Raw genomic sequence first — 26,861 nt, forward strand, 5'->3', positions numbered from 1 at the left:
CAATGCATCGAAGTTCTTGTATGAACGAGTCGCTGCCATTGAGCATCCATAACAGCTTCCCCGCAACCAAATGCGGTCCGATGTCGGTAGGCTGGGCGCGTCGCGAGGCGAGGTATCGGTCTTTGAGACGAGGTCTTGGGTGTCCGAGGCGAGGCAGTTCTCACGGTTTATAAAGTAGATGATCGATTCGCCGTGTAGATTACAACATTATCTACATCTACAACAATATGCAGATCAGCATAGCGATGACGACACCAGGTAAGACAGCGCCAAAGCAATACGGTCGAGTCGAAACCGCGGCAGACCTCAAGGTCGAAGATGCAGCCGGTGCACTCGCTGCCGACATCGAGGCCGTCGACCCCGGTGGATGACTGGTAGCGATCGCGCTAGATATGCCAGCAATACCGAGCGTGCTCACAGTCTTACTGTCTGAGATGACCAAGATCTGTGAGTTTTGTGGACCAAGCGTGAGTGTTTCACCACCAACCACGATAGTACTGTCCGGCGAAAGCGTCTGCGAGCCAACGACTGCTTCAGATCCGGAAAAGGTGTATCCAATAGTCTGACTGCCAACCGTGAGGACACCAATATGCTGTGTGTTCGAGACGCCTGTGACAGAGGCTGTCGCCGCAGGTGAACCATTGACATTTATAACACCATTTGGCGCGAGAGACACGGTCTGGCCATTTGTGAGGGTCGCCGAGCCACGCGAGATGGTCTGGGAGCCCACCACGATAATACTCGGTCCGGACTGACTGTACGCGATAATTTGGCTGCCTGCCGTGATCACCCCAGTGGCTCCACTAGGTGAAGCTGGGCCGGATGACACTATGGTGGCTTGTGGAGAGCCATTTACATTCACGATCCCGTTGGACGCCAAAGAGATTATCTGTCCACTGACTGCTGCAGCAGAACCTGGTGCCACAGTAGCGGAGCCTAAGGCCAATGCTCCATTGCTCTGTGAGAAGGCGATTGAATGTCCGCTAGCTGTCATCACACCAGTAAATACCTTGTCTGGGACGGGCGAGCCAACAAGGGTGATAGTTGTTTGCGGCAAGTAATAGACGACCACTACCCCATTAGAGGCCACGGAGATCTGCTGCCCACTGATGGTCGCAACGGAACCTGCTTGCACGGTCGTAGAGTCTAAGACTAGTGCTCCACTGCTTGGCGTGAATGCGATAGACTGGCCGCTGGCCGTAAGAGTCTCAACAGCCGCAGTATGCTGCGTGGTTTGTATAGATGACTGCCGGACCTGACTAGTCTGGCCATCGACAATGATCGCAGAACCAGAAGTTGCAAGAGAGAATGTGGTCCCACTGACGGTGACAGCTGAACCACCTGCGTGGCAATGACAAAGGCCGAGGCACTGTTGGCTGTGATGGCAGATGAGCCTACAATGATCACAGCCTGGGTAGTGGCAAGTACGCTTGACTGCGCATTGGCCTGGCTGAGACCAAGCTCACTGGCAATGAAGTTGCCTACTCCAGTCGAAATAGTCGTAGCTTCCGATGACGCTGCTTGTTGTACAGCAGAGATCAAGTTACCGATTGGAGCTGCAGGCGTAGTGGCGCCACCAGCTGTCTGTGTAGCCTGGTTGGTTTGACTCGAGGCTGCCGCAATCGGGCTAGAGCCTGCCAGCGCACCAGCAGCCGGAACACTACTTGCAGCGATCGATTGTATGACGGATACCAGATTTGAGACTTGGACACCAGTCTGAGTAGATTGTGTAGAAGCAGTGGGATTGGGACTGCTACTCGCGCTCGTGTGGGCACTGGATTGCTGCTGGGCGGAACTCGATGGTAGAGCTACTGACGTTTCAGTAGCAGCAGAATTTCGGATCTGAGTTGAAGAGCTCGAGGAAGGCGCGGCCACGCTACTAGACGATTGGCTTGTCTGAACAGAAGCACCGGTGCTTTGTGGCAAGGCGACCGGCAAGCTCGTTACCACACTCGTAGTTATTGGCGATGCAGGAGCGGGAGTATCCGTCATAGTGATAACGCTTGTCGTATCAGTTGTCAGAGCATTGACTGCGACATGAACAGTCGGTTCTCCCAATCCACCAGCATCGCTGCAGTACCCTATACTCGCAAATTGCGCCACAATCAACGGATCTTTCGCCCACTCTTGTCCTGGCCAGTCTGCGAAGCCGTCAAACTCGATCTGACCGATGCCTGCATATACGACTCCTTCCATGTACTCGGTGACGTTGCCTTTGAACGAGATGGCATAGTCAAGGGTGATGTCCTCAGTACTACCGCCTCCGGGGTTGAAAGCCTTCGTGACAATGGCGGTGGATGTAGGAATGTAGCTGCTCGAATAGTACGTTCCATTCACCGTCGTACTCCAGAGGAGAGTACCGTCAGTGCTATGAGTATAGCACGAGCCGGACGAAGAATACCCTGTCTGCATAAAGCCACCAGGATAATACCAAAACGGGGTTGGCGATGTTATCGTCAAATTTTGTGCAGTGAAGGTGACCTCAGTCGCTGTCTGCACAGAAGTTATCCCGCAAAGGTTGGCCTGTGTTGGGAGCAGATTGTTGGGGATACCGGAGACTCTAGTAACGTTGCCAAATTCGAAGAGGACAGGGTAGGTCGAGAAGTAAGCCGATGCATCAAAGCCTTTGGCCAGCTCGGTCGAAGTACCGTTGAGTGTGCGCGTGCCATTATAGTCTAGAAATGTGCTGTGCACTGTAGCAGTAATCACCGAGACATCTTTCTCGTACCACGTATTGACGCCAACGCCAATAGGGTACAACATGCAGCATAGACCGGTTGCGCCAGGAAAGTCAGTGATCGATGTACCGTACGTTGACAGGGTCGCGCTCGTTGTCGACGATTGCAAAGCCGCAGCGGTGGCTATACTAGAGGTCGATAGTGGTGCGGCCGTCGATGATCTGCTTGAAGTTGTATTGCTGAACAGCTGTGCATTCATACACGGGTATAATAAAGCGATCGAGAGTACGGCAACGCCGTGAAGACGAGCCATTGAAACGACAGTGGAGCGTTCGGCGAGAACGGAGCGCAAGTCGATAAGCGGCGCAGAGATATGAAGTAACAGAGCTGAGGTGACATAGACACAACCGCGAATCCTTAGCTGAATTCGGGGGCCGATATGAGCGGCTGCGCAGAGATGTTGAGAGTGTGCACGTACTGCTTTATTGCGTTGGATGCGCAGTAGATCTCCACATAACATGCGAGAAGAACCAGTCGAAGGAACAACCCTCACCGGATTGTTCTGGGCGGCTGGGATCCTTCACGGGAGTTCCTGCAGGAAGTTGTGGGCCGTGGCGTCGATTGGTGAAACAGCTGGGAAGCTGCACCTTCGGGACCTGGACGGCATGATGGTTGTCACGCTGCATTGAAACTATACACGTTGGCGGTTGAGGAATCCTGGCGATGGAACCGAAAGTGCAGATACTGTAGTGGAGTGAGCAGCGGGCGTGACCCCTCGACCACAGCGAGACCTTGCAAAGCCAGCATGTCATTCGTGAGTCTCCGTTTCGAAGAGGAAGACCATTGACGATAGCCTTGTGAGTGTGCGTCAGATCACAGCACCATAAATTAGTCGTTCAGCCGTGATCTAATCTTGACTCCTGCAAGACGACGTTTCAATCGGTGTGCACCGCATATTATATTTAATTGATTGAGTGCAGTCCTTCGCATCGAGTCCAAAATAAGGGCCTAGGATATTATGGTTTTTGGCTATGGCGTAACTTCCTTTCGCCGGTGCTTATCGCATGCGGCTTGTTGCTTTAATTTGGGCTCGTATGGACAGCCTCACACCACGACACGACCATGTTCGTGGCGTGAAGAACAAGAGAGTCATGTTGAAGTCTGGATGAGTACCCGGCCCATTGACGAATTCATCACCAGTCCGAGGTATAGGGCGGCCTTGATGGGTATGGCGACTTTCTAGTGCTACGATCCAGCCAGCCCACTGAAGCACACCAGATCTGGTAACGTGTACGCAGACACTCATCGTAGGTGGTCGCAGACCCTGAGTAAGGCGTGGCGCTCCACGTATCGGTCGTGTCTAAAGCTGCCTGTGTGATTCCTACTTCATGGCTTAAGAACAATCAGGCGTGTCGGTCAGTCGTCCTCTCTTGCATCGCCACCAGCTTCCTCGCTAGCGTCTTTACTTCATTTTCTCGATCAGACCCGGCGAATGGTGCTACAGTGTCCAGCAGTCTCAATATGACAATGAGACACATAAGACAGGCTCCATGAAGCTCGCGTTGAAGCCCTCGTGGATCGCAAGATGCAGGTAACACTGGTTCGAGGGTGTCCTGTAAGTCTTGCATCCAGACACGGAGCGTCGTATGTTCGCGTAGACACCGTCTGGCGAATTCCGTTCTTACGGTCCGATCGATGGGAAACCCACTCCTGATCGCTTCGTCGATCTCGAACCATAAAAGGCATACCCTATACAGCATACATAGTTAGCTCCCATACCATTCTAGAGGTATACATGGCTCCCGAAGACTAACGTGGTCATGTTGGATCGCATCGCGAGGGCCAGTGGGCTTCGATCAGTGAGAACACCGGTGTCTCTCTCCAGAGACCTGTATCCTGATAACCATTCAGTCCTGGCAATGTAGAACGGATCATCTATGACTTCGTAGTCGAAGGCTGCTGGCCCAACATGTGCGGCAAACAATGCCTGCTCATACTCGGTGCAAAATCTTTCTGAACCTCGATACTGTATAAGCTGAGCAGTACCTCGTAAGTGGCTGAACCATGCGGGAGGATGAGCAGAGTCCAGTAGCTAGATCATCAGTGATTTTCGAAGTATGCTTGATATCGGGGTCCATACCTCGTGTAGCCCCAGCATTAGGGATGCACCAAGGGTATCAGCTTCTATACAGAGTGTCGGATCGGTCAGAGCCGTCTGCAGAAAATTGAGAGCTCTGGTGTACAATCTCACAGCATCCATGCTATGGCGTGTGCTGGGTTGAAGGAGCGACGGAATCCTTCCCATTAAGCAATCTGTGGCTGCAGCGAGACATGGACTGGTATCATAACGACAAGGTACGTGATCCAGGAATGACCTGTATCGTACATCAGCACAGGACGCAGGTACCTTCTCCGACGGACTAACCATTGGCGATGACCGAGTAGTGTCTTCAGCCGCGGTGGATCGACATTGAGAGCATATTTTGTTCCTTTACCAACATTGTAACTAGCCAGCATGGCCAAGTCGAGCACATCAGCGCCAAAGGTAGAGCGAGCACGCTCATATCCAGACACAAGACTGATGTGCACGGGTTCTTCGAGGAGGAAGTCTAGCGGGTATTCATACTCCAATTCCTTATTTACCGGTTCCGCCGTATCAACACCCGCTGACATGGCCTGTGGTCGATTGAGGCGGCAATGAGATAAGATTGTGCTCGTACGGACGACTGCGCTTCCCGTGGCATAAAAAACTGGTATGCGTTGACACCTTTTCACGGAGCTCGGCGACTTGCATATCGTAGTCGTCCTGGTTACGTTAATCGTAGAGCTGATACTTTTGTGGTTTCCGACCTACTGAGCCAGCCGCGCCTGGGCTCGCCTTTTCCTGGTCGACGCCACATCCTTCATAGCATGCCTGCGGACTTGAAATCATGGTCAGCCAGATTTTGCATGCCTTGTCTGGCATCCTTAGCAATATACTCAGAAAGCGTGTGTCTGGCTTTTCCTGCAACTTGGGATTATCTGACATAATAAAAGACAACTCTCTGCAAGACATGGCGTAGCACGTCTGGGACTCTGTGTGTAGATAGTGGATGTGTGAGTAGAGCAGACAGTGAATGTAGCTGTTAGTGCAGGCAGGGGCACTGTCGACCAGAGCATATTTGTGCCTCATTCACGACATAAGAACAGCTGGTTGATGGCCGCCATTTCGATGCTTCGTACGACCAAGCGGCTGACTACTGCCCGCATTCGGACGGTACGTATAGATGTCAGAGCACTGGACTCACTAGAGTGCTTATCAAATGCCACAGGAGTCAGCCAGGATGCGTATCCTGGTGACATGATGCGTCTAGAAGACCGAAAGAAAATGGTCTTATTTGGTTGGGAGATGTTGTGTGTCGTGTGATGTGAAACGGCTTGACTGGATGACGTCGCTTCCGTTTGGTCAAGATCGCCATGACGCAGATTTGAGCAGCACGAAAATTGTACGTGAATCGCGAGCATCGCATCCAACACACAACAAGCAAAACCGCCACTCGTAAGAAACGTCAATAATGAGGTGAGATCTTGCCTTATCGACTAGACGCCTTGACGCTCACACGAGAGTGATCCTTGTGGAGACAGAAGTCCACAACCATTGACTCAGACTCCAATCACCCAAGGCAGGCAACATCGCCAAGCAGTTCGATGCTTGCCTGGCCCCATGCATGCTTGTAGGCACCGACTGGAGTCATACCTACGTGATCGATCTTGTCGTCTCTCACCCTCGACTTTACCTCTCATACCAAAGGCATTCCATGGAAGCTTACAGGTCGCACCTTTTGCCTGGCAACCTAGATTGGCTCAACGATACTTACGATGGTTGACCACAGGCCGAGTTCCTTGTCACAGCCTATGTCTCTCGATACACTGGGCCGGGATATTCTTCATTTGATATGCGATCTACTCTTGGAAACCTCACCCCTCTCACTGTCGAATCTAGCGCTTGCGAGTCATAGCCTACGAGGATTTGCACGCGAGAGTCAACATCGCGTGCTCGTGCTAAACGCTGATCGTGAGGATGGCAAATATGCACAGCGACGCCTGTCGTACATGGACACCCATGGCCTGTTCCCCAGCGTACGGCAACTGATTATTACGAGCACTCGTAGAATTGACAAAGACTTTGTCAAGACTGTTTCCTCCACTGTCCCTCGAATGAAGGGTCTACGGGAATTCCATATGACTCCTCGCTTGATCTGGAGGGACATCATGGCAATGCTCGAAGATTGTAGCGAGATCCGCCTTCACATAAACCTGTCGACTGCAGATTTCAACTTGGACATATCCGAGCAGTGGCTCACCAGTCTTGCCGGCTGTCAAATTCTAGCATCATTGACCGTGACTGCTGAGTACACGAATGCCAAAGAGTGCTTAGCCGTCACTCGGCCACTCAAACAGATCTGGCTATCATGCAAGAACCTGCGAACTCTAGCGATCGATATTGACCTTCCTTCGTTCGGATGTGTAAGTCTTGTTCAACATGCTGTTATGAAGACGACCCTAGAGCTGACACACACGCAGTGCATCTACGACGAACCAAATGAGTACTGCGGCTTCGGCTTTGTCGACAAAGAAGAGCCCACGCCACTCGAGGAGCTCAACATCATGAATTATCCATGGGGACAACACGAGCGGGAGTATTGGGCTTACCATCTGGACTGGAATATGCTGAAGCGTGTAAAATTTGGGTGCCGAGGGTTTGGAGCCATCGTGGTTCCGCGTGCTCGTGCCCTCGAAGAGGTGAGCTTCGTCTGTAAGCACGATTGGGGTCTCGTGGTCGACAAGACGCAAGAGTTCGAGACCAAGCTGCGTAGTGTGGCTGTGCCATGTCTCGACATACTGACAATCGCCAAAGTACCTGGGCTCAGCCTACGATTGCGGTTCTTGACCGTGCATAGCTATGAACATACCGAGGCTTGGAAGTCTCTGGAAAATGGAGGAGACGATTCATTCGACCGACTCGTCGAGCTTTGTCCGTTGCTCGAAACTTTAGAGATCGATATGCACAGAGATGGCTCTTGGCCCTATGCAAAGCTTGAGAGACTGGCGGCCGGTCTTCCAAGGCTCAGGGACTTGTCGATCTGGTTTGCACTGGGGAGAAGTGACGCTCTCGTTGAGCCCAAAGTGACTGTGGAGGTAGTAGCAGAGATGTTCATCCTCCTGAGGCGGCACTCTCGGGCCCTCGAAAAGGTCACGATCCATTCTGGCGCTCCATCTCCAATTGGACTGGGTTATCCCACAGGGCGAGCGTTTTGGCCTGGGCAGATGTCATTGACGATTGTCTGTGAAATGGCGGAGCGTGATGATGAGAGAGCTGCGGGACGATTCTACATCTCCTGCGAGGAATTGCCGGCTTGGCGTGTAAGAGACGATCAGTTGCAGGATCACGTTACACGATTCAAGGAGGGATCAGAGGAGGGTTTTGGAGCGTCCAGGATGCTCAGACTTGCGGTCGAGGGACCTGTATTGTATGATGAAATGAACGAAGACTTGTATATGTAGCGATGGAAACGACCACGGAAAGACAAACGTATACATCCCACTTCCGGCCGGCGGCCTTGAGAGCTATCTAGCAATGCGAAGTCGCCCAGGGTTTATTCTCCAGACGATCCAGATGACACTTTGGTCGTCTTGAGCGCGCCGACCGGTAGAACTACGGCCAGTGTGAACTCTCTCCGTGCCACAAACGGCAGGTCGTTGCATGTCAAACACCTCACCTCTGGTCAACGACTTGGCTACTGGCCCACAATCAGCCTAGGCTGACCGGACCGGCGCACCGCGATCTCATGTTGTTCCTGCGCACCTCATGTGACGGAACGTGGGATGGCAACTGCCCGCATCCAACTGAAAGTCGATATAACCGGCATATTTGCCGTCACGAATCAGTTGGTGGAGTCTTCATCATCTTGGCGGTCACCGCATTGCCATGCCGCGCTCAGTCAAGTGATCTCGAGTCGTGCGGTAGAGGTAAGGACGTAAGAATTGGTAGGTCTGCTCGATCACTTCATCTTCTGTCAGTTGACCTTTGACCCGCGTCGACACCATGGCTTCGATTGATGTGGAGAAAGTGCTCTCCGAGCTGACACTGGACGAGAAGATCTCTCTGCTAGCCGGTAGGTACTCAGCACGAACCATCACGCACTTCAGGTACAAGGCTGACAGAAACATAGGCACTGATTTCTGGCATACTACGGCCATACCCAAGCACGGCGTTCCCTCCCTTCGAACCTCAGACGGTCCCAATGGTGTACGAGGAACAAGAGTCTTCAACGGTGTCCCAGCCGCCTGCTTTCCATGCGGCACAGCTCTAGGTTCAACGTGGGACCATGAATTGCTGCGAGAGGCCGGCAAACTAATGGGAGAAGAGGCCAAGGCAAAAGGTGCACATATCTTGCTAGGCCCATGCATAAACATGCAGCGTAGCCCATTAGGTGGCAGAGGCTTCGAGTCGATCTCAGAAGATCCAGTATTAGCAGGAGCGGGTGCTGCAGCTTTGACAAACGGCATACAAGCTACGGGAGTTTTGGCTACGATCAAGCATTTTGTCACAAATGACCAGGAGCACGAGCGGACGGCTGTAAACAGCATTGTCACTGAGCGGGCACTGCGAGAGATCTACCTCATGCCCTTCCAGATCGCAGTCAGAGACTCCAACCCGAGGCTGTTCATGACATCTTACAATCAGCTTAATGGCACGCACGTGAGCGAGAACAAGCACATCCTCGCAGAGATTCTGCGCGGAGAGTGGGGTTGGAAGGGAGCCGTCATGAGTGACTGGTTTGGCACGTACAGCACCCACAGCGCAATCAATGCTGGTCTGGACCTCGAAATGCCTGGACCGACCAGATGGCGTGGTGGTCTGCTAGGCCATCTAGTCAGCTCACGCCGTGTACCCATACACGTTCTCGACCAGCGAGCACGCAATATGCTGAATCTCGTCAATGAGTGTGCCAGCAGTGGGGTCAAGGAGAACCAGAAAGAAGACAAAGTCGATACTCCTGAGACAGCCAAAATGCTCCGGAAGCTAGCAGGCGAAAGTATTGTACTCGTTAAGAATGAGCGTAATGTCCTCCCACTAGCAAAAGACAAGAAAGTCCTCCTCATCGGCCCTAATGCTAAGACGAGCGTCTTCTGTGGTGGTGGTAGCAGCTCAATGGCACCCTACTACGCCATCTCGCCCTGGGAAGGCGTCGAAGCAGCCGTAAGCGACAAGAGCCAAATGGAATACGCCGTAGGCTGCTACAGCCACAAAGAGCTCCCCCTCGTCTCCAACCAATTCACCATCAGCCCCGAACCCGGAAGCAAAAAGGGCCTGACCTTCAAAGCTTACAACAAACCAGCAGCGGAAGGCACAGATCGCGAACCAGCAGACGATCTGACACTCGATAGTTCATTAGCCATGTTCATGGACTACGACAACCCGAAACTGAAAAGCAAACTCTGGTACGCCGACGCAGAAGGCTACTTCACACCCGAACGCAGCGGCGAGTACGAACTAGGCCTCTGTATATACGGCCGGGGTCAACTATTCGTAGACGGCAAACTGGTAGTCGATAATTCCAAGAACCAGAAACAAGGTACAGTTTTCTACGGCTGTGGGTCGGTGGAAGAGAAAGGCACAATTGCCTTGGAGAAAGACAAAACCTACCACATCAAGCTCGAATTCGGCTCTGCACCCCTAAGCACGCTGGACGGCGACGGGATCGTGCGATTCGGTGGCGGCGGGTTCAGAATAGGTGGAGCCTGGGTCCGCAGCATGGACGAGACAATCTCCGAAGCCGTAGAGCTAGCGAAAGAAGTCGACCAAGTCGTCATCTGCGCCGGCCTGAATGGGGACTGGGAAGGCGAAGGCGCGGATCGGGTGGACATGAAACTGCCCGGCCGAATGGACGACCTCATCGCTTCTGTTGCTGCGGCAAACCCAAAGACGGTAGTGGTGATGCAGACTGGGACACCAGTCGAAATGCCATGGTTCGATAAAGTGGCTGGGTTTCTACAAGCATGGTACGGGGGGAACGAGACCGGGAATGCGATCGCAGACGTACTATTCGGCACCGTAAACCCAGCAGGCCGCAGCAGTCTCAGCTGGCCGATCAAAGTCCAAGACAACCCGGCTTTTTACAACTACCGCAGTGAAGGCGGGCGAGTGCTGTATGGTGAGGATGTGTATATCGGGTACCGCCACTACGACACTGTTGATCGCGCCGTGCGGATACCATTCGGCTACGGACTCTCATACACCACATTCGACCTCTCTGATCTGCAGGTCTCGAAAACAGGCAGCGGAAAGGAGCTGGAGAGCAAGATCCAAGTCAAGATCTCGGTGAAGAACACGGGAAAGCTAGACGGACAAGAAGTAATCCAAGTCTTCATCCGCCCACACAAACCTGGTATCCGTCGACCACCACGAGAACTCAAGGGGTTCACGAAACTTGCCATCAAAGCAGGCGAGACGGCTACTGCGGAGGTTGAGATTGCATTGAAGTACGCCACGAGCTACTGGGATGAAATTCGTGAAGCTTGGATCGTCGAGGCAGGCAAGTACGACGTCGAAGTCGTGGACGGCAGTGCGCAGCAAGAGCCGCTACGCCAAATGATAGAAGTGGAGAAGACGAGTTGGTGGAACGGCCTATAATCGGCTGCTTTTCACAAAACTCCGATAATACGGCATTCATGAGTGAGCATAGAAATACATGCCTACCCGCACTCCCACCTTTAAACTTTTAGCCTCTACTCTGTCAAACCGTCCTGTTCGCCTCATCCCCCTCCCCAGCCCTCTCAGGCATATTCTCCGTCATCTTAACGTCTTCACTCTCCCCCACCTCCATAGCCTCGCCCTCCATCCGATCCCTCTTGACCACCGCATCATCCTCGAGCGCCTGTGCCGCGAACCCCAACTGCTCCTCCTTGATACTCTCAGGCTGCTTCGAGCCCAAAGCCTCCGGATCAATGGGATTGGTCTTTGTGATTCCAGGTTGGTTGGTAGTGCGCGCTGTCAAGTCCTCAAGCCTCTTAGCATCGTCTTCAGCTGGTATGGAGCCGGCAGCGCCTGCGGTCGCCTGAGCGGTATCCGCGGGTGTATCTTCCTCCTTGGTCTTCTCGGCCTGGTGGCCATTCCTCATAGTATCCGGATCCGTCTCCTTCTTATCGTCCGAAGACACAGGTTCGTTCTTGACGACCACTGCGTCATCAGCTCCAGTTTCCTGTTTGCTATGGTTGTCCCGCTTCCACGTCGGATCACTATGGTTGATCAACTCAACATCCTCGTTGTATATCCTCAACAACATCGCCTTCCGATCCTCCTTCGGCAACATCAGGTTGAGCGAATGCATACTCCTCCAAAGCGGAAGCGTCAAGGGCTCAGCGAAGCCCTCCGCGTCCTCACTAGGCTCAACGCGTAGAACACAGCAGCCCATGCCCATATCCCTGACTTGCTCACCAATCTCCCCCAGCAACTCCCACCCCTCCTTCTCCTCCCCTTTCGCCTTGCCCACACGCGGGAACATCTCAATCAACAGTTTCCTCAGCGTTGACTTCTTCGTCAGATGGATGACGCGACCTTCGCCAACCCAACCCTCGATAACAGGCAACCCCTCAAGCTGGATTCTCCACCGACAAATATCCTGCCCCTGCGCATCCTGCTTCATAAACATCTTGACGCCCGCGTGCACGAATTTCATGCCCTTGCCTTCGGAGTTGACGGTCAAGATATCTTTGACCAGTTGGCTGGAGTAGTATATTCCCTTGACAGGGTCGCCGGCAGGGTTGCGCACTAGGAAGCGATCTCGTGGGAAAGATGAGTGCAGTTCATAGAACTTGTAGATGCTCTCCAGTTCGGGGTGAGAGGATGACAGGTATTTGAAGGCTTCCACATTTGCTTGCCTGTCGCCTCTAGCGTTGGGTCTTGGAAGCGGTGCCTTGATTTCGTCGGCGGTAGATGCATCGAATGGTGCATTCTCGGCGGCATCTTTCATATCGGCATCGTTCTCCATTTTCACATCGTCGTTGTCAATGACCTCGGAGCCAGGTATTCCACCATCTGCCTCTACGGCCATGGCCACTGAAGGCGGTAGTGGGTAGTGCTCGCGACGTGAGGTATTAGTAGTGCTGACCAGATCCGCCGGCTCATCGCCAAATTTTGGTTTTTTCGGCTCGAGATTGGGATCCTCGCCCAGCTCATCAGCCTTGCGTTTCAAACCGTTATCCTCAATCTCATTTTGACGCTCGGCAGCAGATACATCACCATTACCATTGATGCCCTCTGCGCCGTGCTTGCGAAGATGGCCATGAGCATCGGGCTGCTCACTCTGCACATCCGCCAAAAGCTCTCCGAAAGCCGTGTTCTTGGACGGGTCAGTCGCCTCGACCGGCACAATGAATGCCCACTGCTTGTTCATACACTTGCTCTCGTTCTCAGGCTTCGCACGAATCTCACTCAGCTTCTCCAGGACCGCAATGAAGAAAGCACCAGTATCCTGCTGATGTGGGTACACGCGCATGCAGTGTTCAAGTGGGATTTTCTCCCCACTCTCTGGTGCGAACATGCCAGGTGCCATCTTACTGCCCTCTCCCTCACTCCCCTCTGCTTCAGCCCACGACTCATACATGCGACCTGTTCGGTTCATGATAGACCAGTCTTTCAAGCCTCTGGCACGTTCCAGACCTGGTAGCATATCGGCGGTGTCCAAGAGCTTGACCTTCGCAACGCCACCACATCTCTCGATGGCTGATGCGACGACTGCTTCGTCTTCGACAGGGTTCATGCTGCAAGTGCTGTAGACTACTCGGCCACCAACCTTGAGCATCTGCAATGCGCGGGTAAGAATGCGGACTTGAGTGATGTATAGCCCTAAGCCATTCTGTGGTGACCATTCCTTCCAGATGCTAGGGTTCTTGCGGCAAGTACCATCACCGGAGCAGGGCACATCAGCCAGGATGCGGTCGAATTTGAGATACTTGCCACGTTTTGGCTGACCAGGAGGTGTGTAGGACGGAAGCTCAATCGATGGAAACATCGTAGCATCGTGGTTCATGACGATCAGATTTGGCGAGTTTAGACGCTTGACCTGGTGAACCAGCATTTGTGCACGTTGGTAGTTGACGTCGTTCGCAACCAGTAGTCCAGTAGCCCGTCCTCCATCCTCAACACCCGATTCACCACCACTCCCCACCTGCTTCAGCGCCCCAGCCACCCGCTCCTCCTCACCCGCATGTATAGCCTCAATCAACTGCGCACTCTTACTCCCCGGCGCCGCACACAAATCCAGCACCGTATGCTCCGGCCGAATATCCATCACCAACGGCGGAATCATTGAGACATGTTCCTGCCGACTAATATTGCCCACGCCCGTCTCACTGACCAAGAACCGCTGGAATTCCTTGAACGGCTCGTATTTCCGCACCACGTTCTTCGGTGTGGTCATGCTGTACGCCAGACCCTCGGGATACCATTTCATCGACTGTGGAAGATCGACGGGTCTGCCTTCATGTTTGATCTGGCTGATGATGGGGAAGAAGCGTTCGACGAGGTTGTTGCGAACACTGAGCGCATGTCCCTTCGATCCAGTGAAGCGGAAGGAGTTGGGAAGTTCTCGTCGTAGCGCAGTCCAGAACTTCTCCCTCTCTTCGCCTTCGGGGACGATGTTGAGGGTGTTGTAGTATCGCTCCAGCTTATCGTTACGCTTGTTCACTTCCTCAAAAGACTGTCGATTATCCTGGAACTGTCGTCCTCCGCCACCACCACCACCACCACCACCTCGACCCCTTCCACGTCCTCGTCCGCCGCCGCCACGACCACGTCCTCTACCTCTACCTCCTCCACGAGGCATTGTTGGGATTGTACGAAAGGTTGGAGTGATCACGTGTTGCAATGCAGTTCTCATGTAAATGGAGCTTCGAGCTCGAGAAATTCGAAAAGACACAACGTCATCGCGGAGAATACATCTACAACCTCAGGCATCAACAATATCTATTCACTTCCCTCGTGAGACTCCGTCCTTTCCCGTCTACGATGCACACATATATAACACCAGAGGCCAGCGTGACATATTAAAATCACCCAATACGCTGTGATCACACCAGTACTACTGCCTACCCAATAATCCTCGCCTTGACCCCCATAGCAAGATAATAAGCATTCGTCCCCCAAGTCAACCTCACCCTCCCCGTCGCCACAATCCCCACCCCCAACCCCTTGAACTCCTCCACCCTCCTCGCAATCTCACACATCCCCGCCCCAGTATCCGCATAACTAATAGCAGGTGCCAACGGCCCCTCGATCGTTAGTCGATGACCTGTACATTCCGTTCCATCCGCATCATGTACAGCACCTGTGTCGACGAAGATGTAACCCAGAAGAGTTGGATTCATCTTCTTGGCGGAGACGAAGAGGTCACAGCCTCGTTGGATGTCGGAGTATGTATAGTGCAGGGCGAATTTGATCATGGATTCGATCAACCAGGGAGATTGATGGCTGAAGGTTCTGTTTACCCAGAGCTATCAGCCGAAATGCTCCACGATGAGATCAGTGTGAGGCATGATGGGGTGGGGAGAACATACTCATTCAATGGCGCCGCCCTAAGCTGCAACACAGCAGGCGTCACATACCCCTCGCCTTGCTCCTCATGCAAACCTCTCATAGCTTTCAACACAGCCTTCACCGTGTCCTCGGCCACTGAAACCTTGGGCGTCACATCATTAGCCGCAATACACTGGAAAATAATCTCCGCATCCCTGAGAGCCTTCTGCAAGCCTGGTGTATCGTCTGGTGTGCTTTCGATGATGTTGATGTGGATGTTCGATCTCGTCGTACTTTGAATGTCCGGGAAGAGTCTCATGAGTTTCGACTTCGAGCGGATGAAGATGTTCAAGGTGATTTTGTCTGTCGTTTGTGCTGGGTCGGAGAGCAGACATCGCAGAACAGCTGACCCTGTTGAGCCTGTGGCTCCCAAGAGAGCGTAGGTCGGCATGTTGATGAGGATCTCGATCAATAGCAATCTCAGTCCAAGCCCGCTACTCCCAGAGTACACGACTTGGTCCTTAATACATCATCTTAGAGGACACACCATCGACTTTTGTGCCGTGCCTTCCCAGTCCGTATGTAGCCAGATCAGTTTGATGAGTGGGGTTGCTGATGTCATATAAAGCTCACAAACTATAGGCATCTCTGCACCTTGACAGAGACGTAAAGTGCCAAGAGGCTCTGCAGGCTCGTCAAATGCAATACTGTAACTTGCACTGAAGCTATGCCTGTGAACTTCGGGCGCGGATCCGCGCAATCAAATCCCGTCGACCCACGAGTGGAGTAGAACAACGACGGGAAGAATCACGACCATGGTATGCACGAGCAGATAAATTCACAGAGCTCACCACGGCAATCTCGAGATACTATAGCATAATGTAGACCTACTCATCCTCCATATCCTTGTCCTCATCCTTGCCCGGCCAAAGAATATCCCCCTTCCGCAACGCCCTCAAATGCGCCACCGCAGTAACCAACCACATGACCACCAACAATATCGTAAGCGCAGTACAAATCGCATTGATGCCAGAACTATCCAACGCTTTACCCGCCTGAATCAAAGCGAGGGTCAAACCCGCATTCGGGAAAATAAACGCCCACCAGTTCAGCGAAAAGGACATCTGCCGGACGCCGGCGAGGATGGAGATGGTGCTGACGAAGAAGAACCAGGCACTGAATAAGATGAGAAAGATGCCGGAGACGACGCCGAGGACTTTCACCACGGAGCCGTCGGGGAGGGAGGAGAAGTCCCAGGCGTCGGGGGGAATGACGGAGGGGGCGTTGATGCCGAGGGAGATAAGGGCGGCGGCTGTGTAACCTGTAATCATGATAGATCGATATCAGTAAACGGGATCACAGAAAGAAGACTGTGGTGAGAATGATGCTTACCCGCCGGCCCAACACTAACGTACATCCCCGGCCTCGTAGGCGGCGAAGGCAGGGCACTAGTCATAAGCCTCTGCGTATAAATCGCATACATCATGAGTGAAACCGTCCACGACAACCCCTGCAACATCACCGCCCCAAGCCACATGGGATACGCAGCGGATTGCGGCTGACTCGGGATCAACGTCCCTGCCGTATTACCCACGACGAGTAGAGGATAGATAGGGAAGATCCAAGCGGGCATCGCGTCCGCCACGGCCATCCGTTCCAGTTGGAAGAAGAGATAGTATTGCATCACGCCCACGCAAAACACAACACCACAGTAAATCCAGAAGCACACCTTGAGCGTCGTGACGAGCCAAGGCCCACAAGCCGGAACACCATAACTCTGCGCGTTCCCAATAACCAACGCCACGCTCACGAAATACGCACCGAAGAACAATCCCTCCACAGCATGATGCATACTCTTCGTAAACTTCCTCGGAAAGAACCAGAACCTCGTGGCCATGAGACAGGTAAACAGGACAAAGAGGCATAAGTCGAGGATGTAGAAGATTTTGCCGATGGTGTCCAGACCCGGGAAGCGGTTCGGGGTGCTGGCTAAGACGGCGGAGAGAGCGCCAGTGGACATGGTGCAGGCGAACCAGGGCCAGGTGAAGTGGGAGATGCGTTGTTTGAGAGTTGGAGGGTGGTGTTGAGCATCATGGTGAGTTTCTGCCGCGGCGACGGGGAGGTCGGCGTAGAGGGATTTCTCTTCGTCGGGGGTTGATGGTTGGGCTGTGGTGGCGGTAGTGCTGTCCATGGTGGTTCTTGTCGTTGCAGTCTGTAGGCTACTCTCCCGTCCAAGCATCCATGCGGGAATGGCCTCCGTCCCGACGTGGTCCCGTTGAGCTTGGGTGATGTCGGGTTAAGCTGGTGCGTGTGATGGCAGTATAATGGCAAGCTGAAGAAAAGGAGTGGAGTGAAGAAGAGGATGGTGACGGGTTGTTAGTATTGACACCTGCCTTGTGTATTGAAAATGCCATGCCATGGGCACTCGACATCCCATGGCCGCGGACGTTGATAGCGGCTTGGTCTGTTGTCCACATCATACGTCATGGGTATAAAGAAGGTTTTCGACGAGATGTGTAGGTTTCGAGGAGCGTGGTTCGCAACAATACGATTCCGATACCATCAGACCATACATCACAAAGCAAGTCTACCAAGACGAGGAAGACATGGCCCAAGACTGCTATGTCGATGATGAGGAGGAGGATGAACTCGTCGTCGTGCAGATTTGCCGCGGGAGTGTCGTCGGGCCGGGCTCCGATGCGATGCGATGCTAGCGTGGTTCTGGAAAAATAATGTGTGGAGACAGGAGGAGCACATGCGAGAGGCGAGCGAGAGGATCACCTCTCATAATACAACTTCTACATCACTTCCATTCTACTTGTCGCTCGTTATCACGTTACTAGTCGTAAACCTCCGATCTTCTTCAATACCACTCACGCCATGCGCCGTGTTATCCAGCGATGTTCTGCATCCATCCTTCGAGTGTCGACGACGAGCAGTAATGTCTCATGCAGTCTCGTCCTCCGACGAAATGCTCTACAACACATATCACAACCGAGTCGCATAGCCTCAAGAAGTCTCCATCAAACCTCGCTACTCCGGCAACAAGTAGCCGCAGCAGCAGAGGATGGCGACAGCGATGCGCCACCACAAATCACTCGCTTCGACGAGCTCGGGACGGAAGGCATCATCCATCCCACCATCGTGCGGACGCTCACCCGGAACATGGGCATGGAGACGATGACCGAGGTACAGTCAGCCACCATCAACGAGGCATTGGGCGGAGCAGACATCATCGCGCAAGCCAGAACAGGCACAGGCAAGACCCTGGCTTTCCTTCTCCCCGTCCTACAGAACATCATCTCCGTCGACCCACAACTAGCTGAGCGAGGCTTCTCAAGACGCGGACCCCGAACAACAGCGGACGACATCCGAGCTCTGATCATTTCACCCACGAGAGAGTTGGCGGAGCAGATTGCGGAAGAGGCGAAGAAGCTGGTCAGCGGGACTGGCATCGTCGTGCAGACTGCTGTGGGTGGCACACAGAAGAGGGCGGGTCTGCAGGCGATACAGCGACAAGGATGTCATATCTTGGTCGGCACACCAGGACGATTAAAGGATATCTTGTCGGATGAGTATAGCAGAGTTGAAGCACCCGACCTTAGCGCCCTGGTCTTCGATGAGGCTGACAGACTGCTGGATCAAGGTTTCTGGCCGGAGATCCAGGAAATCATGCGTATGCTCCCCACAGCTGCCGAGAAGGACAGGCAGACACTCATGTTCTCCGCTACCGTGCCAAAGGAGGTCGTCACACTAGTCCGCAGCACCCTCAGACCTGGCTTCCATTTCGTAAAGACTGTGCGTGATGATGAAGAACCAACACATACTCGTGTGCCTCAACGGATAGTCACAGTCAACGGCTTCGAGAACAAACTCCCCGCCCTCGTCGAGCTCGTCAACAAAGGCATCGCAGCCTCCCAACAACCAGACGGCAAACCCTTCAAAGCCATCGTCTACTACAACAGCACCGCCGAAGTCGCCCTAGCCGCCTCCGCACTCCAAAACATGAAACCCGCCGGTACCCTCGAAGAAGACCAAGACGCCTTTGGGAGCCGCCGATCTCGTCATCCATGGGCCATGCCAATAACCGACATCCACTCCAAACTCTCCCAAGGCCAACGGCAAAAAGCCTCGGACAACTTCCGCCGCGCCGAAACCGGCATCCTCTTATCCTCCGACGTAACAGCCCGCGGCATGGATTTCCCAAACGTCACCCACGTCATCCAAATGGCCATCCCCCCGAGCCGCGAACAATACATCCACCGCATCGGGCGCACCGCACGAGCAGGAAAGGAAGGAGAAGGCTGGCTCATCGTCTCCTCAGACGAAGCGACCGAAGTCCGACACCGCTTACACAACCTCCCCCTCCAACCCGACAAAACCCTCACCTCCGCCCCCATCGACCTCACCCGCCCCGGCCAAATCCCGGCCTCCGCAAGCCAAGCCCTCGAAATGATCCGTCACGGTATGCGCGCCGTCCCCGCCGTGGAGAAAATAAAGGCCTATCAAGCTCTCTTGGGGGTGTACGCCTGGCTAGGGAATAAGCGGGTGCTGGTGAAGAGTATGAACAACTTGGCGCAGTATGGATGGGGCATGCAGGAGCCGCCGATGATTCATGCGGGGCTTGCGCAGAAATTGCGGATTGATCGGATCGAGGGGGTGAGGATTGGGCATGAGAGGGCGTTGGATGAGGAGGATTCGAGGGGATCTTCTTCGGGTGGACGAGGGGGTGGTGGGAGGAGTTTTGGCGGGAGGGAGGGGGGATTTGGAGGGGGAGGTGGTGGTGGGTTTGGTGAGAGGAATGGTGGAAGAGGGGAGAGATTCGGTGGTGGTGGTGGGCGAGAGGACAGATTTGGAGGTGGCGGGCGTGAAGATAGATTCGGTGGAGGTGGAGGACGTGAAGATCGTTTCGGCGGCTCTTCGTCCGGCGGCCGCGGGGGGTTTGGCTCCGGTGGTCGGAGTGGGGGACGATATAGTGGTGGTGGGGGTAGCGAAGGCGGTGGGTGATCAAGATACCAGGCGCCTGAATTCTGAGTGGGATCGATTTGTTACAATGTGAGAGTAGGAAAAAGCATAGCGCGGGCGTTCTCTGGATGGTTGTGGTGGAGTGGAGAGCATTTTGCATGGCAAGGGGACGTGTGTGTATTGGGCCAAGATCTCTCTCTCCGGCTTGATTGGGGGGAGAAGAAGAAGAAGGGTGTATGATTATTGTCGATCGAAAGTCCGGGATTGTAGAAGTAGAAAAGAAGTCTCCACACACACACACACACACACACAGGCCCAGAATCATCCTGTCTCCGAACTAAATCAACGGTTCTAGTTGTGTACCTGTATTCACCCTACCGAACTCAGGAAAATCCCGCAAGACTCGATCATAGATGAGGTCGAAAGGGGAAACCCAAGCCATTGATATCCAACCTGGCCGTCTTGTTTAGAAGAAGACCACTCAACAACTGTACTCTGGGTCGAGAGATTGCCTTTAGAACTACCTCCAGCCCTTCCAACTGCAGGCTAAGCGGTAGCCCCCCCAGCCCCATTCCAGGTCAGAGAGGGATATTTGGTCCGGACCAGGACACAGACTAGATTCTCTACACGAGACTAGCAGCGTAGTAGAAAGAAGGAATGCAATGATCGGACTGAGTTCCTATGACTGAGGAGTAGTAATAATAATAGAGAATAGATGATCGGACTCCCGTAGATTCTTGTCTTGGGGCATCTCAGCCAAACCCTAACCCTGACCCTAGCCCTAATCATGGTCGGATGGGCTTCGCAGTGCACTGAATCGTTCCTGATGACAGGGAAAGAAGGGTAAGAAAAGATTTTTAGGATGAATGATGATCATAGGGAGATAATTCATGGCAGGTAACGAGATACTGTTAGGATTTCTATACATGTAAAAAAAAACCCCCCGATGAACTGGTTATGTTTTGGCTTCTGGATCTTGTGCGGGCTAGCTGTCGATTTTCCCCCAAGCATGTCTACTACTACTCATACACCACGTCTTCTTGCCAACCCCCCAGCCTCTTACCCCTCAAGCGATATCCTCGTCCTCGCCCTCGTCCTCATCAGCAGCAGCAACATCTGCAACCACAACAGGCTTAGGCGAAACACCCCTCGGCGGCCCTCCCTTCGCCGCCGAAGAAGAAGGAGGAGGAGGCAACCCAACCCCACCAGGTTTAGGCGTATTCCCCCTACTCCCCTCCAATTCCCGGGATTTAGCTTCGCCTTCGGCGAAATAGTCGTCTAGACCTGGTATCGCAGCAGCGGGGTGAGAGCGGGGGGGTTCCTTGCCACGGCCTGAAGGAGGGGGTGGAGGTGGTGCCGAAGATGTGGTTGTGGTTATGGCTGGTGTTTCCGCGTTGGCGGGGATGAAGAAATCGGCTGGATTGCTCTGCGCGACGGAAGAAGAACGAGGAGGTGGGGGGGCAGAAGAGCCTGCGGCGTTGTAGGGAGGAGGGTCTCTACCAGAAGAAGCCTCAAACAACATCTCCCCCGGGCCCTGCGCCGGCTCCCCCAAAGGCGCCGGGACGCGATGGAGAGCCCCAAACCCCAACACACACCCCAATGCGCCCTCACCCCCCCAGTTCCTCGAAGGGGTAATAGTCACGAGTCGCGTGACGTCGTATTCGTGATTATACACGAACAGTCTCAGTGGCCGATCCGTGAAGGAGTCGATCAGACTATTTAGGCCGGCGTCGCCGCGTAAGGGGCCATCGGGAGAGCCGATTACGTAGTCGCCGTAAGGGAGGAGGCCGGCGACGTCGGCGGGGGAGTTGGGCATGACGTCTAGGATGTGCCAGACGTCGTTTGTTTGGGTTAGGGAACCCCATTGTAGCGCTAGACCTAGACCGGAACCTTTGCCTTCCCGAGTAGTAGTAGTAGTAGGAGGTGGGATAGGAACATACAACTCTCGCACCGTCTGGCCTTTGGCGGTGTAGACGCCCAGGGAAATGGTGCTACCGGCGCAGTTTCGGATTTCGGTGGCGAAGAGAGCGGGGTCCGGGTTATCGATGTTGCGGCCGTTGATGCCGATGATGAAGTCGAACCAGGGTTCTAGTGGGAGGTCCGGGGAGGTGTTGCGGAGGACTTGGAAGCCGGAGCCTGATGTTGTGCCGGAGTGAGATGAGTGTTGGTTGGTGGTGGTGGTGGTGGTGGTGCTGCTGGGGTCGGAGTCCAGGCGGGAGATGAAGCGGTTGAGGGTTCCGAATAGGTTGGCCATATTGTTGTCGTTGTTGTTGTCTGTAGTGTTGTATATGTGAGGATATGATGGCGGAATATGTGGCAATGTAATAGATAATAGGAGAGGTAAGAAGGTAACGTGACAAGGTGGTACTAGCGTGAAAGCGCACGGTTGCAGTGTCTCCACCTCCACGTCCAAACAACAGAAAGCAGCTTTGGGATCAACAAGAACGCGACAGTAAACGAATGCTGACTACTACAGCACTTCTCGGACTGCTGGAAGCTGGGATAGGGATAAGACATTGGCGACATGTATAGATCGCACTGAGCGAGTATTTGGATTGCTCTAAGCCCCAGTAGACGCGGCAAACCAAACAATCACCACATCACGACTTCGATATCATAAAATAGACATGGCCGCGTCGAAGATGAAGACGGCGGCAGTAGGCAGCGCGAATTGGATACAGAGCGAACGAGATCAGGCTCGCGTGTTTGTTGATCAGGAAGCCGAGGAGTTTAGCTTCAGTGTGAGGAATGATCTGGAATGGCTGAACGAGCACATGGCCGAGGTGCTCAGTGATGGGAATGTGTATGTCTTTCTTGCATGAGCAACGATCTAAGCAAGTGTGCGACACGGTATACTGACATGCTTTCCTCACAGAAATCTGGCCGACATCTTCAAGACGCCCGGCAAACTACGCGGCAAGACGCCCCGGACAGCGCGTAAGACTAATGCTCTCCCACCCCAACCCCGACAACCACTCACCGACATCTTCGCGCCAAACACCCAAATCGCGCCCTTGATAGCGCCGAAGAATGCCATTTTCAACGAGAAGGTCGCGCATTTCCACATCGCGGAAGACCAGGACACTGGGACCACTCGACCCACCAGCCGTAGCAAGAGCCCACAACGCGTTGGTAAGCCGGGCAACACGGACTCGGGATATCATGGCATGACAGAGGATGAGATGGAGGCGGATGCCAAGACCGAGACCGAGACGAACACTGCTTCCGCTTCTAGTCAAGGGCGCCAGGAGGAGGAGGGACACGTCTCACAACAGGTGCCGGTGAGGGAGGATCAGGCGAGGCCACAGCCTGTGCGAATGGATACGGCGGAGGGCGGGGATGAGTCGTTCATGTCTGCCAAGGAGGATCAGACTAGTCGGAATGCTTCGAGGGAGGGACTGCGAGAGGAGGCTCATGTTGAGGTGGAGATTGTGGATAATGACGAGGAGAATATGCCAGAGCAGGTGGAGGAGGCCCATGAAGATGAGCCGGAGCAGGATGTCGACGAGGATGTCACCCCACACTCACCTTCGGACGACGCGTCCAGCCCGGAAAAGCCACTACAGCGCAAGAGCAGCTTCACTTTCAGCGCGTTGCCAGCACGCGAGCCACTCACGGCAAAACGCAGTATTGGTGGACGTGCTAGTCAGATCGAGGCAACACGCAACAGCGTACTCGCGCGATCATTTGGTGCGAAGAGCTTGGGCGTGAGAGATACTGAGGATGATACGGCCACGCAGGAAATGCCAGAGGCATCAAAGGCGCACCAAAAGACCACGACTCAGCTTCTTCACGAGAGGATCACGATGTTGGGCAAGACCAAGGAGCCGCGGATGTCTAAGAGTATCTCGCAGAATATGTTGGGTGCAGCGACATACCCCAAGTTGCCAGTCGCTGAGCCCGAGACGGAAAAGGACGTAGACATGGAGGTAGACGAAGACGAGGATGACTGGATTGCTCCCTCCAAGCCTCAACCTGCGGCTCCCGCACCTGTGGTCGTTACGTCAAACACTCCACAAGGCTCTCCAGCACGCCCACCGATGCATCAGAAGTCCATTTCAGCCGCAGTCATACCATCACCGAGCAGGATGGCAATGACGACCGCTCACCAAAAAGCACAGTCAGTATCAAACCCAAGCCTGGCAAATGTGGCTGGGACAACCACCCCATTCGGCTCGCCAATGGGCAAGAAGCATCACGAAGGTCCTCTCAGCGCATCAAAGAACAAGCTCTGGTCTGCTCTCAAATCAGCAAAGAACATCTTCGCTTCTTCTGCCAGCGCCAGTGCAGCTGCGAAGTTGGAAGCCCATAACTCGTCTGCCATCCACAGATCACCGAAGCGTGACCTCTCGGGCGAGTCGAAGACTGCTGCCGTCTTCAACATGCCAGGAGCACTTTGGTCGGAGCGACAACTTCGCCATAGCCCGTCGAAGCCCGACTCGATCATTTCGGCCAGCCCTAGTCGAAAGACCAGAAGCTCGAACGAAAGCGACAGGAAGCGAGAGAAAGAGCTCAAGGCGCAGCAAAAAGCCGCAGACGAGCTTGAGAAGGTGAGAGAGAAGGAGAGGCAAAAGGCTGCGAAGCAATTGGAGGCACAACGCAAGGCAGATGAGGCTCAGGCTGAAGCTGAGAGGAAGGAACAGGAGAGGCTGGCTGCTGCTGCTGCGATTGCCGCTGCTGCACAGGCCGAACGACCAGTATCTTCTGGTAGTGATCATGCCGAAACAGCTCCACCGCCACCACCGAAGAGCATGTTGCCTGCTGGTAAGCTTAGAGCTCCAGGACGATTGATGAGGCCTGCGAAGGCTGAGACTGCCACAAGACCAGCACCCGTGGCCATTCGGATCGCTTCACAGTCACAACGCATGGGCCAAGCTGGCAATGCTGCGCTATCAAAATCTCAGCATGAGAGTCTCGCACCGCCACCAAAGACTGGCTTGCGTACGGCGTCATCACAAAACAGTATGAGGAGCTCAGTCGCGCCCAACAGTGCTCGTGTTAAGGCTCTGGAGGCAGCGGCTCGCAAAAAGGAAGCCGACGAGAAGGCGGCGGCAAGGAAGCTAGAACAGAAGCGCGAGCTTGAACGCAAGCGTGCTGCTAAACTCGAGGAAGAACGCCGAGCAGAAGAGGAGCGCAAAGCAGCGGAACAAGCACGCATCCAGGAAGCACGACTTGCTGCCCAACGGAAAGCCGAGGCTCAAGCTGCTGAGGCTAGGAGGAAAGAGCAGGTTCGCCTCGAGCAGCAGCGTGCTCAGGAAGAAGCACAGAAGGCAAAGGCGGCTCACGAGCTGGCTGAAGTCATCAAGCGCGAACGCGCCCAGCAAGCACCCCCTCATGCTCGTGGAGACGTTGGTGGAACTCTACGACAGCTTGCGAAGAACACTGTACCCGATCACTCTCAGCAACAAGGCGGCAACCGAGCACCCTTACAGCCGAATCCTGCGAAGCCGGCGAAGCGTGTCTTCCAGCCCGAAGAAGATGAGCTGTTGCATGTCCAACATACTGCTGCCCAGGCACAAAGACCAGGTATGCCACGGGGACCACCCAGCTACCAACAGAATGATGCGAAGAGGCGACGGACGAATGAGGAGGAGCAAGGTGGGCAGGCGGAACGGCATAGTGTTATGGCGCCACCGAAGCGACCATCGAATATGCGGAAGGTATGTCCAGTCTCGCATCTGTGTGCTAATGAGGTATATACTGACGATACACCACAGGAGAGCACGTTAAGCAAGTTCCCTCACGGCTACGCCCATGCTCCACCACCTGCAGCTCACCACGGTGGCGCCGGTGGAAGCATGTTCAAGTCGACAGTCACAGCCCAACACCAGCTCCATCATGGCGCGAAACCCGCACATCCGAGCCAAACCGTCCAGATGTCCAACGCCCGCATCCCGTTTGCAGAAAACAACAACCCACCCGCCACAACATCTCAGCAGTACCAACAACAAACCTACTCCGGCCACGAAAACACTCACCCATCAGCCCAACAACAGAACAAATTCAAGACCCCCGCCCGACCAGCCCAAGCCCCCAAATCCGCCAAATCCTCCCCCCTCTACCCCAACGGCGACGCCATCCAACTCCCCGAAATCCTAACCGACTCCGAAGACGAAGAAGACGACGAAGACGAAGCCCCCGGCGGCGGAGGAGCAGGCTTTAGAGCCCCCTCCTGGGTCGCCTCCCCCGCCCTCCGCGACCTGCTCACATCCCAACAACTCATCGACCCGGAATCCGTCTTCGGTCCCATCGGGGAATTGAAAATGGAAGAAGTGTTTAAAGGGGGGAAGAATGCGGAGAGGATGAAACGGTTTAGGGATCGTGGGTCTAGTGCAGCATGGGTGGAAAGTGGAGATGCTGTTACCAGTGCGGAGAAGAGGAGGGATTTGGAGGGGCGGGAGAGGTTGGTTCGGGAGGGGGGTTGGAGATTCGATGCTACTCGCTAAATGAATGTTCGGGCTTTGGTATTGTGGGATTTTGAGCAATCGTTGTGAGATGGTGTCTATTGATGTACTGCGTTGGGGCAGCAGCAAACAGGGGTTTGTTCGTCAGGTAGCGTCGGGTGACGTGATCAGGGCGTTTGTGGAAACTGTGGCGTGGAAAGGGGCTTGTTATACAATTCTGTGAAAAGCCCCAGGGGGCACAAACATGTGCTTTCA

At 54.1% G+C, this 26,861-nt stretch overlaps 9 protein-coding genes across 9 annotated transcripts; 4 read left to right on the forward strand and 5 right to left on the reverse strand.

Annotated features, from left to right (window-relative positions):
- Nucleotides 1–217: 217 nt before the first annotated feature.
- On the reverse strand, nucleotides 218–2,937 carry LTS14_007702 (uncharacterized protein; the record flags this gene model as incomplete). The annotated part of the gene is made up of 2 exons (XM_064840392.1): nucleotides 218–1,259; nucleotides 1,325–2,937. 2 exons carry the CDS (start codon nucleotides 2,935–2,937, stop codon nucleotides 218–220), a joined length of 2,655 nt encoding a protein of 884 aa, XP_064691842.1.
- A 3,938-nt stretch (nucleotides 2,938–6,875) lies between these two features.
- Nucleotides 6,876–8,222, forward strand: LTS14_007703 (uncharacterized protein; the record flags this gene model as incomplete). The annotated part of the gene is made up of 2 exons (XM_064840393.1): nucleotides 6,876–7,184; nucleotides 7,242–8,222. The coding sequence occupies 2 exons, from the start codon at nucleotides 6,876–6,878 to the stop codon at nucleotides 8,220–8,222; spliced, it is 1,290 nt and encodes a 429-aa protein (XP_064691843.1).
- Nucleotides 8,223–8,763: 541 nt separating this feature from the next.
- Nucleotides 8,764–11,355, forward strand: BGL1 (beta-glucosidase; the record flags this gene model as incomplete). The annotated part of the gene is made up of 2 exons (XM_064840394.1): nucleotides 8,764–8,833; nucleotides 8,891–11,355. 2 exons carry the CDS (start codon nucleotides 8,764–8,766, stop codon nucleotides 11,353–11,355), a joined length of 2,535 nt encoding a protein of 844 aa, XP_064691844.1.
- Nucleotides 11,356–11,458: 103 nt separating this feature from the next.
- Nucleotides 11,459–14,548, reverse strand: NCL1 (tRNA (cytosine-5-)-methyltransferase ncl1; the record flags this gene model as incomplete). Its single annotated transcript, XM_064840395.1, has 1 exon — nucleotides 11,459–14,548. The coding sequence occupies one exon, from the start codon at nucleotides 14,546–14,548 to the stop codon at nucleotides 11,459–11,461; it is 3,090 nt and encodes a 1,029-aa protein (XP_064691845.1).
- Nucleotides 14,549–14,810: 262 nt separating this feature from the next.
- Nucleotides 14,811–15,688, reverse strand: LTS14_007706 (uncharacterized protein; the record flags this gene model as incomplete). Its single annotated transcript, XM_064840396.1, has 2 exons — nucleotides 14,811–15,201; nucleotides 15,279–15,688. 2 exons carry the CDS (start codon nucleotides 15,686–15,688, stop codon nucleotides 14,811–14,813), a joined length of 801 nt encoding a protein of 266 aa, XP_064691846.1.
- A 436-nt stretch (nucleotides 15,689–16,124) lies between these two features.
- LTS14_007707 (uncharacterized protein) lies at nucleotides 16,125–17,428 on the reverse strand (the record flags this gene model as incomplete). The annotated part of the gene is made up of 2 exons (XM_064840397.1): nucleotides 16,125–16,558; nucleotides 16,630–17,428. 2 exons carry the CDS (start codon nucleotides 17,426–17,428, stop codon nucleotides 16,125–16,127), a joined length of 1,233 nt encoding a protein of 410 aa, XP_064691847.1.
- A 689-nt stretch (nucleotides 17,429–18,117) lies between these two features.
- On the forward strand, nucleotides 18,118–20,244 carry LTS14_007708 (uncharacterized protein; the record flags this gene model as incomplete). The annotated part of the gene is made up of 1 exon (XM_064840398.1): nucleotides 18,118–20,244. One exon carries the CDS (start codon nucleotides 18,118–18,120, stop codon nucleotides 20,242–20,244), a length of 2,127 nt encoding a protein of 708 aa, XP_064691848.1.
- Nucleotides 20,245–21,268: 1,024 nt separating this feature from the next.
- Nucleotides 21,269–22,456, reverse strand: LTS14_007709 (uncharacterized protein; the record flags this gene model as incomplete). Its single annotated transcript, XM_064840399.1, has 1 exon — nucleotides 21,269–22,456. The coding sequence occupies one exon, from the start codon at nucleotides 22,454–22,456 to the stop codon at nucleotides 21,269–21,271; it is 1,188 nt and encodes a 395-aa protein (XP_064691849.1).
- Nucleotides 22,457–22,829: 373 nt separating this feature from the next.
- LTS14_007710 (uncharacterized protein) lies at nucleotides 22,830–26,648 on the forward strand (the record flags this gene model as incomplete). Its single annotated transcript, XM_064840400.1, has 3 exons — nucleotides 22,830–23,005; nucleotides 23,078–25,862; nucleotides 25,920–26,648. 3 exons carry the CDS (start codon nucleotides 22,830–22,832, stop codon nucleotides 26,646–26,648), a joined length of 3,690 nt encoding a protein of 1,229 aa, XP_064691850.1.
- Nucleotides 26,649–26,861: the final 213 nt, after the last annotated feature.

Source organism: Recurvomyces mirabilis, assembly GCF_035927965.1.
Source record: "Recurvomyces mirabilis strain CCFEE 5264 chromosome Unknown scaffold_22, whole genome shotgun sequence".
NCBI classification, from domain to species: domain Eukaryota; kingdom Fungi; phylum Ascomycota; class Dothideomycetes; order Mycosphaerellales; family Teratosphaeriaceae; genus Recurvomyces; species Recurvomyces mirabilis.